Genomic DNA, 16,454 nt, shown 5'->3' with positions numbered 1-16,454 from the left:
TCATTTCCCCCCCCTGCTCTCACCCCCTTCCCCCCCCCAACCCATGCATGTACAAGGTCATGTTTAAGTCCCGTCTATGTGAAGGGGAGAGAGACTTTAAGCCAAACTGAATACACCACCAGGGTATCTGAGATGGAATTTGCTCTACATTGGACAGAAGATTTGGGTTGAACTAGATGACCCTTATGGTCCCTTTCAACTCTACAATTCTGTGATTCTCCCCAATCCCACCCCCCTCACCTGCTACAATAATGCTGCTTTCCAACCACCACCAGCTACTTTAAATGTGCTTCTGAAGTGGGAGAAACGTAAACATTTTTCACATGCATGCTGAACTGCAGTTCTACGAAGGCAATACTATGTGCTATTTCTAACCATTTGATTGACTCTAATCAAAGCTCTATGAAGACTCTGCTGTTCAGTCTGTGAAGCCAAAATATTCAACAGATGTCTTAAAGCAAACTAAGGTTGAATAAACAAGCATGTGAAAGTTTGCACCTTGAGTACTAAGACTGAAACTGTATTAAACAGAACAAAAAATGGCATTGCTTCTACACAGGAAACTGGTTTATACAAAGTCAGATCATTGGTCCATCTAACTATCTATTACAATGATTAGCAGCATTTATCCAGGTTTTCTCAGCCGTAGCTGGAGATGCCAGAGACCAAAAAGAGGGCCTTCAGTGTAAAAGTGTGTGCTACACCACTGAGGAATGGTCGTTCTAAAGGTATTCAGCATCACTTCCATTTTCTGGGATGAACTTGTACTTACAGGACAATATAAAATACAATATAAAATATTTCCAGTCTTGTTCTCTGTGCTGATCAGGATAATCACTTGCTGGACTTGAAGTACTGATCTGGATCCAGATAGGTGCAGAGCTCACTCTATTACAGTGAAGAGACAAAATTGCACCCTTGGACAGGAAGTTCAGCATACAGCCAGCAAGACCCAAGAGTCTTCTCTGCTGCTTGATTGCCGTTAAGTATTAAATGGGTTCTAGTGATTTGGATTTCCGAATGTAGCTTGCAAATATGCATGAAGGGGGGGGATGTATTGGGTGTGATATATAATCTAAACAACTCAAAATAAAAATGGTAAATTTTATTCTCATGGCTCTAAACTTGTAAACAATAGTTTCATTTGTTACCTTAGAGCAGTGTTTCCCAACCTTGTGCCTCCAGCTGTTTTCGGACTACAATTCCCATCATTCCTGACCACTGATCTTGCTAGCTAGGGATGATGGGAGTTGTAGCCAAAAACAGCTGGAGGCACAAGGTTGGGAAACACTGCCTTAGAGTGCAGACCTGAGGTGGTGAATGTGTTTGCATGGGTGCATGGGTGTAAAGCTGAAAATTGACCTCCACTTCTAAACCTTGCTTGCTTGTGGCAGCCAGGGCAGCGAAGCAGGCAGACTTTTCCTTTGCTGTGTGGATCTTTGCCCACACCCTCAATCTTCCAGTTGATTCCAATAGGGGGGTGGGACTTTAGATAAACCGGCTTCAGGGTTCTGTGGAGGGAACACTGTTCCTGGGAACCCTCCAATGAATGAAGAAGCCTTGCATCCAGCAGATTCGAGGCTGCTTCCACCCTACCCCGGCCTCACCCTGACTCTGGCTACAAAAGAACCAACAGTGGTAATTCTATACACACAAAGCTAGGCGGCAGCCTCTGCTCCACCCTTGCCCCCTCCAGCCAATGGATGTGGAAGTTAGGATTGCTCTGCCCACCTCTTGAAACAATATTAATATATAAGCACACTTAAATTTCCCCTGAATTCAATGGAAGAAGTACCATATGAGCACATGGATTAAGTGTTGCACTGAAATTGATGGGGCCTAAAAGTGCTAAAATTTTGGCTGGGTGTGCTTCATCTTTGCATTTGATATAGGTTTGGAGCAGCATGAAAGTTGCAAATGCGATTATTTTAATAGCTATTTGAGCCTCAGAGAAACTGTTTGAATACCCACCATAAATCATTACACCAGCAATCCAATATTAATTACTTGCCACTGCGGTATAAGGCCTAGCGACACTTTTGCAGAAATAAAATTAGTCCCAATGTAATTTGATTTACATGATACTCCTGGCTTAATTAAATGCAGTTAAGTTTTCCAGGTATTTTCAGATCTTAATAGGTTTTAAACCATTACTTTAACTTGGTCTTCAGCATTTCTTCTACGTGTTTAAACACAGCCGGGTCCTCAATGGTTGGAGTTATCTGGAAAAAAAATAAGCAAGAGAAGAGAATCAAGATACTATGTTATAGTTAACAATAGTGTTAGCAAGTTCAAGTCTAGTGAACTTAGTTTGCCTAGTTTTGTGGAAATCATACAAAATCCCTGTATACACCATCAAAAAAGCAGTAATGTAATGGCTCATAGTCAGCAGTGGCACTGGAAAACAAGTTTTGTAGCAGCCATCTTCCTGTGAACAACCACTGTCAGTAGATGCAAAAAAGGTACTGTAATCTCACACAAAATGATTCCTTAGTACAGAAATGGATTGAGACTATTCTCATTTGTTAGCCGGCCTTCACCCTAAAGTCCCAGGATGTGTTACGTTCTTAAGGTGGGTCCTAAAAATATACGCCTCAAGTGTCAAAGGTCAGGATAAAGAAGTATATATATCAAGGGGAGGAAATGCAGGCACTATCCTAAAAGCATTTGACGCTCCCAAGGTTGCTTGGCTACACTTTGTAAATCTATATGCCTGCTACAAGGTGGTATTGGAGCCAGGTTAATGGGACTGGTTTGCTTTACATAAGATATGCTGCTGCTTAAAGCCACTTAAATGCTACACAACATACTAGGCATAACTTTAGAGGGACAGCTATAAAAGATTATGAAAGCTGCAGACAGCACAATGTAATAGCAAAATATCCAGCACTTTTATCACAGTAGTAGTAAAAGAATGCAGGTAATTCACCTTGTATGGCTTGCCATTTACCAAGGAAGAAAGAGTTGACCGTGGTATCTTGCCAGAACGTGTCTTTGGTAACTGTTTAACAAACACTGCTTTCCGGAAGGCTGCCACGGGGCCAATATTTTCTCTAACTCTGTTTACGATTTCATCCAAAAGCTTTTCCTCTTCAGTGTTTACTCCTGATAAGCAAGGTAAGAGCACCACGGTCAACAAAAGTAGTCTGATTCTTCTGTACGGTTACCATTTTGTTAGCTGCTACAGGCTGGGAGTTGAGCCTAAGGCTTCCCTCCGCTTTTCAAACAAATGTCTCACCGTTTCTTAGGACGCACAGAGCGAGTGGGACGTGGCCCTTTAAGGAGTCTTCGTGGCCAACAACTGCACAATCTGCCACAGCGCTATGGGAGAGAACAGCCTGATTGGGGAAACAGAAAACAACAACCACCATGCGTCAGTGGAGCACACATGTTCCTTATCAATCCAGAGAACCTGATAATGCAGAAGTCACAGTTTCTTTCCTAATTGGAATACCACAGGGAGTTTTCAGAGTCATAGTAGAGATAGATGTCTAAGTAATTTCCTGTTGGATGGGAACTCCTTCAAAGATAGCAACTTAAAGAACTGTGTGGGAGGGAACAGGAGTGGGGAAAGCTTTATAGCTCAAGGGCCGCATTCCATTCTAGAAAGCCTTTTGAGGGCCACATGCCCGTGGTAGGCAAGAGCAGAGGCCAAAGTGGGTGGAGGAATTAATGTGAGTTTCACCTCTGCACAGTAGTCTAGCTTCTGAAACAGAAGCGCACACACCCTTCTGTATCCTCCATCCAGACAAGCAAGAGGCATTCTCAAAGGTCAATAACACATTCCAGTCAGGCCACCTGGGTTATGAGGCAGTGTGGGTGAGGGGTGTGGTCTGGGGAGTTTTGAGGGCCAAAGGGAGAGACCTTATCAGGCCACATTTGGCCTCCCGGCCTAAGGTTCCCTACCCTTGCTTTAGATACATTCTTTTAGCGTACACTAAAAACCAACCATACTTTTCTGCGCCTGAAGGAGTCGAAGTGACCAACAAGTAAAACAAAACAAAACACAGAATCACACCATCAAAAATGCATTGTCAAAAACACAATCTGAGTTACAAAAACCACAACCTGACCTATCATCAGAAAACAGAAAAACCAGAATAAAAATTAAATTGAAATAAAGTAGCAGCAATAGCAAATCTTTGGCTTAAAAAAAAACCAACTTCTTCAGATGCCAGCAGAACAAAGATAAGAGAGGAAGCTGACCCCTTGGGCAGCGAATTTCACAGATGACGTCCTGCCATAGAGAAAACTCTTCCATGCATTGCCACAAAATGTGCCTCAGAAGGCAGTGTGACGCGCAAGGCAATCTGAAAAAACAAGCAACTTCACAGGCCCTTCAAGTACTTAGATTAAAGCCCCAAGGAGTGTGGGACCAACGGTACAAAGTCAATACCTCTGATCGCATTAAAAACTGAATCAGCAGCCAGTGTAGCTAATACAATGACATTGTCACATGATCACAACTCCTGGCCCGTCAAGATTTTAGCAGTAGCATTTTGCACCCTTCTGAAGTTTCCAGGCAGCATTAGACAATGAAGCCCTTATGGTGATTCACAGTGTCCATAATACAGAAATCTCAAGTTTGCCGGGAGCAGGATTTCAGAATTATGTGATGCTACATTTCTGGCCTACATGCTCACAACATTACACTTATTTACTATTGTCTGGCTGCTGCCCAAAAGAGATGTTTCAGTGCCTTTTTACTGAAATATTATTTAAGCTGTAACATTTCCTTATTAGCTTGATTAATAAACCTACTGGGAATGCAATATTTCAAATTACAAATGTACATTAGCAATCCAGCCCATAAGACTGTGTATAAATGACAATGACATTCATCATGAACAACATGCTGATATAAATCATATTAGCTACCTTAGCGTACATTTTATTGTTTTGTGGGTCTCCATTTGGAATAATAACATGCACAGTATTTTAAGCTGTAGATCAAACTATCAGTTAATGTCTTCCTTAAAACAGGAGAGACAGACAGAAAGTTGATACATTATTTATCAGCAAACAACTTTATGGTGCATTCAGCAAAACAATCGGTTTCCACCCCGCTGTATGGTAAGCAAAAAAATGGGAATTAAATAGCTTTTTCAACACCACAAGAGAGGCAACACTGCAATAAAGCACAACCCACAAAACAACTAATTTAGCCCAAGTATTCTTTCCCTAAAAATACAGGCTGAGCAATAATAATAAGGCGCCAGTTCACCACCACCTCACACCTGTTTTGTGAGGATGGAGAAGCAATTAAGCTGTAAAAATAACAATAACTGTGCCCTTACATTCTCCCTCAAGCAGCGAGAGCTTTGAGCAAGTTTCCTAACACTACTTTAAAAACCCAAAGTTCAACCGACCTTAAAGCGACTTTATGACACTTTCCCCTAAAAACCGGATCAAAGAGAATTAACACAGAAGAGAGAGAAAAGGTGGGTCTGTATTAAATCATGCTCCACTAAGATTCAGACCCCATACTTATACATCCATTTTGTGAAGGTGTGAAAGGTACCAGGAGTGGGGTTGAACAGTGGTTAGCATGATGATGATGGTCTGTTTTTATGAGTGCTCCAATGTGCATAGATACTGCAGGCAGCTCTAGACAAGCAGGCAAGCAAACCTCACATGGGAAGGAACTGTCACTGGGTTTATTATCTGGCCATGTTCTTGGAGTAGCATGTGATGGTATTGAAGGGAGGTGCTTCCACGTAATGCACGGGTTCAACTTTGCATTTATTTATTTAACAAAGTTATATCCAGCTTTTCACCATGGAGGTCTCAAAGCATCTTACAGCAATAAGATATATATCAGACAAAATATGCCCGGGGAGCCAATTCTTTCCTGCTGCCTGGGAAACCGGTACTCTTAATTACTCCCTTGTGGTGTTCTCCTCGTTCTGTACTCTTTGTCCTCCCTCTGAACATCGTTTACTTTAATTTACTCTCTTGCTTGATGCGTTTATTGACTCTTAAGAATTTTGCAACTTTCAGCCTTGACAACCTGATTTTTTCCTGATCCTCTTTTCTTTGCTGTTTCTATAGCACCAATTATTCGTGCTTCGGATTCTTCATTTAACTCTGTTTCAACATGTACATTTGATTTGTCTTTCTGCTCCCATTATTCTTCCCCAGGTCAGCCATAGATTACTTCTCAATTACGTTTTCCTTCATATATCAAGGTCCTGTGCCATTAGTCATGACTTCTCAATTTCTTATCTATACGCTTCACACACACCCTTAATAAGCAATCTTATTTATCTTTCTCGGTTAATTCATTCTGTTGCTGCTGCTTTGGCTAGTCACTTTTATTCCCTTGTTAATTCACTGCTTATTCCTCATTTTCTTTCTTGTCTATTTTTATCTCTTAGTTTTTGCACATGCCTTTGATAAAGCAGCGCAAGTTCATTCATGAGTTCCTTCTGATCAGCTCTTCTTATTTATCACCATTTGTCACAGCCTCATGGCTGTTTTCTTCCTTTTCTGCTCTTCTTCTCTTCTACTTGTTTGCTTAGTGTCGTGCCTTCATGTTTTCTAAGCAGATCGCTCACTTTCTATTATTCCCTTCTGTATACGGTAATTTCAAATCTCTCTGTTATGGCTTCTAGCCTCATAGATGACTTCGCTGGGTTTGTCTAATTGCCACCTGGTTTCTCTCCTTTGTTTCCAAGCAATGTGTATGCAGTGTTTTCTCTCTCAAAGTCTTGATTATCACTACACTACGTCCTTTTTAATGTAGTTTTCATTCATTTAGTTTCATAAACTGCCTCATCTTCACATTTCTTTTTTTACTTTCTATAATTTTTCTGTTCGTCGTTATCCTTCAGTATTTGAGGCTGCTTTCTTTTTGTCTGGCTAACCCTGTTCTATACTTTAATGGTTTTCTTATCTGACAGTCATGAGTCGGTGTGAATGCCGTTTTTCACCCTTGTCCCTTTTCTTTTGGGTGTCCTTCATGGTTCAGGTTTCGCTGTCTCGGTTCCTGCAGCCATTCCCTTAGCACTGATTATCATATTTAGGTAGGTTCAATTCAGCTGTACTTCCCTGCTCCAGTTCCCCATCACCATATTATAGTTTTCTCCTTATTTGCTACCTATTTCTTCTGGGATTTGGATACAGTTCCTTATACTATTTAAAAATAAGTTTATTTGGTTTTCCCACCTTGGTTCTTGATTTATCTGTTGCTGGTATCACTCCAATATCTGCTTCTCTCTGGAATCAAGGTCATATTGGGTGGTTCTTCCCCTTTCTAGTCATATTTTTCCTAAAATGTCATTGCCAACATCTTACTTCTTTCAGGAAACTAATATCACCCTTCCACCTGTTGACACAGCTCATTCTTTAATTTTATCTTGTTTGGATTACTGTAATGGTTTGTTTACCTATGTCTCATCATAGGCCTTTTGTTTCATTCATTCATCTGCTCTAATTATTTCCCTTGCCTGGAAGCATTATTGTGTTTCTGCATTTATTCCCTTAGCATTCATTACCCTATTTCTTTTTCCTGGTTCAGTTTACTTTACACCTTTACTTTCAATTTATTAATATTCAAGGTATTTGGAAATAAGACAGTATATAAGTCCATAAGACCTTAGCCCCCCCCCTCCCAAGGCCTGATTAGGCCTGCCAAGACTTGGTGGGTGGTCCACCAGGCCATCTCAGACAAACCATGCCAACCTTTCCCATCATATATGATGCCAGGAACAAGAAAGTTCAAGCATCAAAAAGTTGGTACTTTTTGAATTTAGCTCCTTTTTTCTGTGGCCCTGCACAATGACATTACAAAGTGTGAGATTCAAAAAGCGCCAAACCTTTTGATGCAAAGGAAGAACCAGGAACTGTCTTAGGTCACCTCCATGCCATGCATCTGCTACCAGGCCAAGTTCAAAGTGTTGGTGCTAACATACGTGTCAGGGCCAGGTTACCAGAGAGACTGCCTTACTCCTTATATACCTAGCAGATCCCTGTGGTCTGCAGGAGAGTTTCTCCTGCAAGTTCCAAAGATCCAGAGGCCTGCTCTGTAATAAGTTGGAGCAGGGATTTCAGTGTGGCCTCCCTGATCTATAGAACAGCATTCCTGTTGAGATATGAACAGGTACCCATGATCTGCATTTTCCAGGGACAAATAAATACATTTTTATTCTGACAGGTTTTCTCAGCAGGATATATGGGTCTTTGCTCAGAGATTTAGTTTTGTCTTAAATGTATCTGAGTTTTTGGGCTTTATTGCACAGTCCCTTCATAATAAATTGATGGCGATAATACATTTTAAGCACATATGTTCCACTTTTATAGTCATGACTTCCCCCCAAAGAATCCTGAGAACTGTAGTTTTACCCCTCACAGAACTACAACTCCCAGCACCCTTAACCAACTACTATTCCCAGAATTCTTAGGGTGAAGCCACGTGTTTTAAATGTATGTTGTGGATGTGACCTTAGTATGCTTCCAGTTCTTCATTTGCAGACACAGCTTGAATTCAAGTCTTATCAGCACAGGAAAAATGTTTATTTGTAGCATGGAGGGGAGAGTAAGTTAAGTTACTTGACATCAAAGTGACATCAGGTGACCAACAGGTAGGTTGTTGGCCCCATTCCCCTGTCACAATGGCCTGCAAACAGTGAGGGAGCTCAGAATCCAGTCCCTGGTATCAGGGCTTTCCTAAAGTTATGAAGTTGCCGATGTGGGCCACAAATCACTCAGATAAGTTTCAAAAGAACACACCTTTGTGCTGGATAACACAAGACCTTTTGTACTTCGTTGGTCAGATTTTAAAAATGTATGCCACTGTTCTTCTCACTGTTGAAATGACTTTGTACACATTACCTGAATACCATTCATAAGAAGCAGAAATGCAGAAACATCCTCCACTAGCGATATAAATCTTAACTGGATTTTTAATATGTATTTTTAAAGCATTTTTACAGACCGCTTTGCATTTACCTCCTCAATTGCGCCTGCTGAAATCCTATGACCTGCAACATTGATCACGTCATCCACTCGAGACATCACATACAAATAGCCCTCTGCATCCATATACCCTGCATCCATAGTATTATAGTACCCCTGGGAGCAAAAGCAGGAGGAGAAAGAAAAAATATATAGATCAGAATATTTGAGATCAGTAATACTTTTTTTAAAAAAATTATTGCTCATTTTATTGATGTTCCTTAAATACAGAAACATCAACAAAAATTACCAAAGATCTAGACCACTTTTGCCACAATTCCCATCCTTAGCCTTACTCCAAAATAATCCTAGGTTCCTGTCCAGTCTTTACAGGCTCTTGTAGAGGAGCTTTTCTGCAAAACAACAGCTACTAATCTTGATGGTGATATTTACCTCTAATACTGGAGATAAGCCTTTGAAATGCACTCATGCCACTCTTATGGGCTTTGTGTAGGCATTGGCTTGGCTACGGTGGGTACAGAATGCCAGACTAGAAGGGCCTTGGATCTGATCCAGCTGAACTCTTATGTTCTTAACAGTATCGTGTAGAGCTGCTTAGCACACAGCTTGTTTGCCTCATGTGCAATCTCCATAGAATCACAGAACTGTAGAGCTGGAAGGGACCAATGGGGTCATTCCTGAAATGCAGGAATCTGTTTGTGCAGTGTGGGACTTGAACCCACGACCTTCAAGGTTAAGAGTCATTGCTCTACCGACTGAGCTATCTCAGCACGCCAGCATTGCACATCCCATAAGGAGCCAGTTGGCCTTTAGTAAGGAAGTGTGGAAGAGTAATAGAAGAATATGCAAACATAGGCATGGATGGGATTCTTACACTACAGTGCACAGCATTTATGAAGAAGCAGAGTGCAAGTATTTATTGAGCATTACAAAATGCATCTATTCTATTACATAGGGTAAGCAACAAGCTGACCTCCAGTTGCTTTGAGAAGCCATCAACCCCAGCCAGCGTGGTCAATCAGAGGGGAAAGCAGCATTCCAAAATATGGCATCACTTCATGCTAAAGAGCCAAAGGTAGCTTACTACATATTTAGTTCATTTTAACTCCTCTTACTGGAAATTTCTGGAAGTACATTTCCTTGTACAGATCCTCATTTTTCCAAAGGCCCAGAAAGGCTCCTGGAGGCAAAGGCAGCCTGTTATTTAAATAAAAAAGCAAACACACATAAGCACAAAATTAATTTGGAACAAGGCTATTAAGGAGAACAAATAGTTTTTACAAGATTATTACATGATGGTGATTAAAGTTTTTTTTTTTGTTTTTGAAGTCATCTCCTGAAATGTGTTGGAAGGATAGAAGCCAAAAGCAACTATCTTCACAAGTTTAGTGGAGCTGGTCAAGGATTGAAACATTCTGATCAAGAATATGAAATATTTATGCCATACATGTAGCTAATAATCAGTTCCAACCCAAATATTTAATTTTTTGCTGCTCAAGTCAGCACAATACTTTTGGGAGATACAGGGATTTACTTTGTTCCTTCTCATAATAGTAAAAACAGAGATGGGGACAAAACCTATTTTTAACAAATCCATTGCACAAATTATGGTAGCTTCTTGTACTATAAAGACATTCTCCTATAATAAGACACAATGCCCACCCACCCCGTTACAAATCCTGAATATTTTCACCTAATGTGCAATCTACCTGTTTTTATGTATTGAATCCTCAATTTTAATCTGTGTAAAAACACCTATCTCACCAGTGTTTATCCTAAACTGGAAGCATAGCATTATGGTGGTGGTGGGGGGCTATGATTAAGCATTTTTAAAATCAATTCACAATATTATACATTGGTTTACATTTTAAAAATAGTTAATTTCTGTTGTCATTTTAAATTGCAAGTTTACATAGTTAACTAAAGGAAAACAGATATTAAAACATTACAAATACAGTACAGTACTCACAGAGTCTGCTGACATGGGAAAATATCACTACACCTGCACTAGATGTGAACTACATGTGAACAAAACAATCAGATTGCTTAAAACCTGTGTGTCTCTGCATGCAGATAATAAGCCAATTGACAAGAAAAAAGGTGAGCCTGCCAGACCCACTAAGCAATATGTGCATGGCCAACCATCTGTGCCTCTGCATGTTTCTCAATATGTCCCAAGAGCCAGGGGCATACAGAAGCAACAAGATTTCCCAGAAACTGCTTAGTGCTGTGGGTATGTGAGAGAGAGGAACCTCTCAATTCCCCACTGGCTGTAGCCTGGGAAGAGTCCCTAGGTCTGCAATTCAGGCTCTGGGCCTTAGATTCCCCATCCCTACCATGAAGAGCTGTTGGCAGTGACTTCCCTTCTCAGGTACTTCCCTTCTCAGGTACAGCCCAGGAGAATTGTGTTTAATTCAACTTGCAAATCCTGGTGCAAAAAGAGTGGCAAAGCTCCCTTAGCTGAGTAGTTAAGTGACAAAACTTCAGAGGCACACTTTTTGTGGAGGAGAGCATGAGAAAGATTCCCATTTATCTGAGCAAAAAAAAAAGTAGGGGAGGGAAGGCTCCCCTTGAATTCACTTTTCTGTTAGACACTGTCATAAATCAATGGCTTGCAAACTGCATCAACTGATGTTTTCCAGATAACCCATCAATATTCTTCAAACTTCCTTTAACAATAACAGCCATTTTTTTATGACCTTAGAATTTGTTGTAGAAAAATACAAGGAGATGTCCCCCTAAAAGGGAGCATTCCTCTTGGGAGTATGTTGCACTCTGCCTTAAATCTAATTCACCACCACAAAATAGGGACATAGCTAATGATAAAAAGCAATTTGGGGGGGGGGGATAACACTTCCAAGACAACACAAACTTCTAATCAGGAAGGGCACAACTCTACTCCCTTCAGCGATCCACAGCCACTTCTGAGTCTGCGTTCACATGACAGCTTATTCCATTTCACCGACATTCCCCTAATTGTTAATTTCCACATTATATTTGAGCATTCGCATGAAGCAAAAGCCACTTCCAGAACACAATGGCATATAGCAGATATTTAATGCTCATTTCTGCATTATTTGATTCTGGGGGGAAATCTGCTTGCAGCCTCCTCAACCCAGAAAATCATGGAAGTAAAGTGATGGAATGTGAGGCCGTACACAGTGCTTTTCCTGCTGTTTTCATGGGGAAACAGGCTCACGTGCGAGCGGAAAGGGTAGGGTGGGGAGTAGGAATGTTGTCTAGATCTGATGTTCATTTTTCATCGCACCACACCCACTGGTGTGAACGAAATTTAATGCAACGTGCCAGTAGTGTATCGGTCAAAAAGCCACACAGCAGACACGGCAGTATAAAAGGCACATTAGAAAACCAGACAGAAGTGCTATCAGAAAGCTAACACAACATTATCCACATCTGAATGCACCCTATATTTTCTAATCCACCTCTTCCCTTATCTTTCTCCTAGGCCTTGTTCCTTGGTTCAGCCTGCCTCCTTCATTCAACCCCCCAGCTGCTCCCATTTCTGGCTCCCTTGTCCTCTTAGCATCTCTCTGTGTCTCTTCCCATTCAGCGTTAGTCCTCATTTCCCCCCACAATGCCTATTCCTTTCCCAGGGATAGGGAATGTGTGAGGTTTAATCTCAACTCGGGTGACTTTTACAGTCTTTTGCAGGAGACTGTTAGCACTTTCCTCGCTGACAAGTTAGAATGCTTGTGAAAAGCTCTAGGACATCATAACCGTTTCAGGCATCTACAGCCACAGGTTCCGTCATCACAAAATCCCTTAGCTCACTACGATACCATTACCCACAACTTTGTTTTGTGTTCTTGGAGGAGTGGGGAGAAGACTGCTTCCAAAGGTGGCTAAATGTTTCAAGTGCTTTGCAAAATACTGAAGGATAAGAGGTACCCTTGGCTGCACTGAACCTTGGATTCTAATTCCTGTTGAAGCAGGCTCAATGGTCTAGTTCTAACAGAGTTGAGAATAAAATGTTGCCTAACTTCTAACCTCATGTCAAGATGCATCTGTATTAAATGAAACCTTCAGGAAACAGAAGTTACCTTGTATGCATTCAGGGTACCAACAGGACAGTAATTCATAACCGGCAACATAGTTGCACCGTTGATTTATTTAACTGTCTAAAAAGTCCTTGTGACAGAGAGGAAGGACAATTCTCATTGGCAGAGCCATTAACGATTCCCCTGGGGCTTTTTTTGTTTGGTTTTATTCTGCTCCTTTCAGCTTAGCCATTAAGTAAGAGAGCCCATCGCCTCTCAGCACACACAGACTTTCACCCGTATGAATTCCAAAAAATAATAATTTTAAAAAGCTGACATGCAATAGAGCAGAAATACAAAAGGTGTTAAATTAATTCCATTTGGTGATTTGCAACAGGGTCATATCAAGTGTAACAAGAATAGATATGCATACATAATTGAAAATGCAAAAGTTTGTAAGGACATTTTGTATTTAGCACACCGCTTGTGCTAAAACTTAGCAATAGTTAAGTCTTAGAAGAATGTGCCGTTACACACACACCGATTTTTTCCTCCACCCATATTTACAAAGTGATTCTTGAGGTTTCTCAAAGTCAAAATTCCTGCGGCACTATAGACACTAATTGGTTTGTTTAGTGTGACATGAATGTTAGCTTGTAGCAGGAATGAGACAATATGTGCAGAAAGTGTGATGCCTGCTATGCTTTAAAGAAGGCAACATGACACTTTAAGATTAAGACCGTTCCTGAAATCATCAGAAAATCAACTGCCTGAAAAGCCAAACTTACACTCAGCATTTATTAGTACAAAAGAAAAGAAAACCCCCACAAAAACCTAGAGATTAATTCCAAAGTTAGCTCAGCATTTTAAAACTTTGGATAGTAGTTTTACATTCTAACACAGACTATACTGAAGTTGCACCCTGTCTGTCAACATGGAGAATTACGGAAGGGCATTATTCCTTAGAACTATTAAACCAGTGTGCTCCTCTAACTACTGACACTCTGAACATGCAAGTTTTCAAAAAAACCATAGGTGTTTTGTACAACTGCAAAACAAAAAAAGAAACCGTCTCAGGGTAACTTTATTGGAATTAAAGGATGTTACTCATCAACAGTAAGAGCCTAGCAGTCATATCTGCATAAAACAATAAACCAGAATGGCTTATTGCGGGTTATTAGGAATGAGCATGCTGCTTTGCTGCTCTACTGGCATAAGGGGGATAGCCAACTAGGAAACCTTGGCTTCCCATTACATCTAAGCCATGGGTTATCGTTTCTGAATCCCTGGCAAGGCATGACTGGTACCAATTTGCAGCTCTGGTTCATTGATGGTTTGTTCATCCTGTTTGCACTAGGGGACGAGCAAAGTTGGAGAAACTGGACAATGAGTACCAGCATGCAGCTCATTCTGTCTGGAAGTCTGGCTTAACATTAAGTGCAAATGCAAGCACTGTGTTTCGATAACAGTCACAGGTGCTTCCATTGGCAAGTTACATGCACGCCTCGATTGGCACTTGGGTCCAAAAAAAGAACCTGTAAAGCAGCCACAGATGTTGCATTTGTGGTCTAGCATTGTCCAGACAACTCCTATAAAAGCAATAATGTCTCCGAGCATTAGTTAAACATGTGCTTTGCTGTCAATTAGCAACAGAAATGTAGAAAAGAGGAAAAGCTGAAGCTAAAACAGTGATAATCAGCTGAGCAAAAGGATAGTCACCTCAAGTATTTCCAGCAACTCAGGCAAAAACTGCAAATAGCACGTACCATGGTAGCAGAAGCTTAGTGAGCTCCTAAGGAGAAGCAGTGGAAACTGAAAAACAGGTAGGAAAGCAGAAAGGGAGATGAGAAACCCAGCTCACATTGTGTAAAGATGCTATGCAAGAGATTATTCTTTCATGAACCTACCAGGTTGGAGATGCAAAATGATAGAATCATAGGCTAATATGAAAGAACCACAACGGAAAAATAAGTTCCTACATAAATTCTGTCTCCATTAGGGGTGTGCACTGTGAAAGTAATTGGAGGACATGAGGAAAAACGTCAGAATTGGTAGTCTAGGTGAATTTTTCATGTGTAAGAAAATTTCATTCCTTCTCACCAGATTGTGTGTGGGGAAATTTGACACTCTCAATGAGACAACATGCCAGAGAGTCCCTGAAGCACAGACAGAACAGTACTGTGCAATAAGCCTGAGATAAATGAGACTTACTCCCAAGTAAATGTGTGTGGGACTATGAGAGTCTATTCATTTATTCATTTCTAGACTGCACTTCATCCCAATGGTTTCTGAGGCAATAAATAAAACAGTTTAGAACAGCAAATACAGCAAAAATCAACATCCATAATGAATAAAAAACAATGAGAGGCAGCAATAGAATTGTGAAATTATAGTGCAGAACAAGCATAGCCATTTAAAAGGCCTGGGCAAGTTAAATGTTTTGACATGACACCAGAAGGGAGCCCACATGTTGAAAGGAGCAACAGAGCCTTGTTCCAACGCCATGCAGCTTCCATCCCACCCATAGCTGCCAAGTCTCCCGTATTCCCCAGGAAACCCCCGTTTTTCCAGCTGTTCCCAGCTGAAAAAATGGATATATTTTTTTCCCCAGTTTATTCTGGCGCGGCGGCCATTTTGGAACTGGGCAGAGCATGCTCAGAAGCTACTTTTGATGCAGCTCTGCCCAGTTCCAAAATGGCTGCAGTGCGACTTCTGGTGTGGTGGCCATTTTGCAACTGGGCAAAGCAGCATCAAAAGTCGCTTCTGAGCATGCTCCGCCCAGTTCGAAAATGGCAGCAGCACTACTTCCGGTCTGCTACTTCCGGTCCGATTCCTTATTTCTCTGACAGGAACTTGGCAGGCATGATCCCACCCGCTCCTGACATTCACGTCTGAGCAGAGAAGCCTATGCATGCAAGTCTCCACATGCCTAGGTTTCCAAAGAACCCTGTGTTAATTAGGCTCCATCTCCTGTAGAAACCTATACATGTAGAGGTCTATGAGCATAGGTGCCCCTTGCTCAAGATCTGACACTATAGGCAGGGTCAAGGAAGCCATGCAACATCAGAGTATTTAGCGCCACCGGTGCAGTCAAGTTTGCAGTTAATCATGATCATGAAGAGGCCTTAACAAGGGGGGACTTCATAAAGACAGCAACCTGCCAGATTCCCAGGTCTGTACTGGAGAAGGCAATCAAGAGTGCAGGCCTTGCCCCAGAAATACACAAGAGGACCTCCTGTGCTAGGCTGTGGATTACATTCTCTCTAGGAAGCCAACCAGCCATAACAATGACAAAGATGGTACAGTTCTCAGAAGCAGAGTAGCTCGAGGTACACCCTAATTCTGGACTCAGAAGCAATGAAACACCACACCCAAAACTCACAATTTGCACTAGCTGGAATATGCCTTTACAAAGCCAGTTCTCCCTCTCTGCAATGGCATCTTTCAAAGCCTGGACCTTTTTTCCCCCGATTCCAATTAAGCTCCCACATGGAATGAGGATTGGCTTTCAAATATTCTCCAATGGTACTGTTACAGAAG

The 16,454-nt window shown here is 41.3% G+C and overlaps 1 protein-coding gene across 5 annotated transcripts in view; it reads right to left on the bottom strand.

Moving 5' to 3' along the window:
• Positions 1 to 40: 40 nt before the first annotated feature.
• ACSS3 (acyl-CoA synthetase short chain family member 3) overlaps positions 41 to 16,454 on the bottom strand; it is a 63,394-nt gene continuing 46,980 nt past the window's right edge. For 4 of the 5 annotated variants that reach the window (XM_035128600.2, XM_060279686.1, XM_060279687.1 and 1 more), the window contains 5 exons: positions 10,032 to 10,113; positions 8,950 to 9,072; positions 3,239 to 3,338; positions 2,930 to 3,105; positions 41 to 2,222 (listed from right to left, as the gene is read on the bottom strand). In XM_035128600.2, coding sequence (XP_034984491.2) covers positions 2,151 to 2,222; positions 2,930 to 3,105; positions 3,239 to 3,338; positions 8,950 to 9,072; positions 10,032 to 10,113 — 553 coding nt within the window. In that variant the 3' untranslated portion in view covers positions 41 to 2,150. Of the gene's footprint in view, positions 2,223 to 2,929; positions 3,106 to 3,238; positions 3,339 to 8,949; positions 9,073 to 10,031; positions 10,114 to 16,454 lie in introns of those variants that run through there. The other variant, XM_060279685.1, reaches the window with a different exon arrangement.

The sequence above is a fragment of the Zootoca vivipara genome, chromosome 10 (assembly GCF_963506605.1).
Source record: "Zootoca vivipara chromosome 10, rZooViv1.1, whole genome shotgun sequence".
Lineage (NCBI taxonomy): Eukaryota > Metazoa > Chordata > Lepidosauria > Squamata > Lacertidae > Zootoca > Zootoca vivipara.
This window is presented reverse-complemented; position numbering and strand designations above follow the sequence as displayed.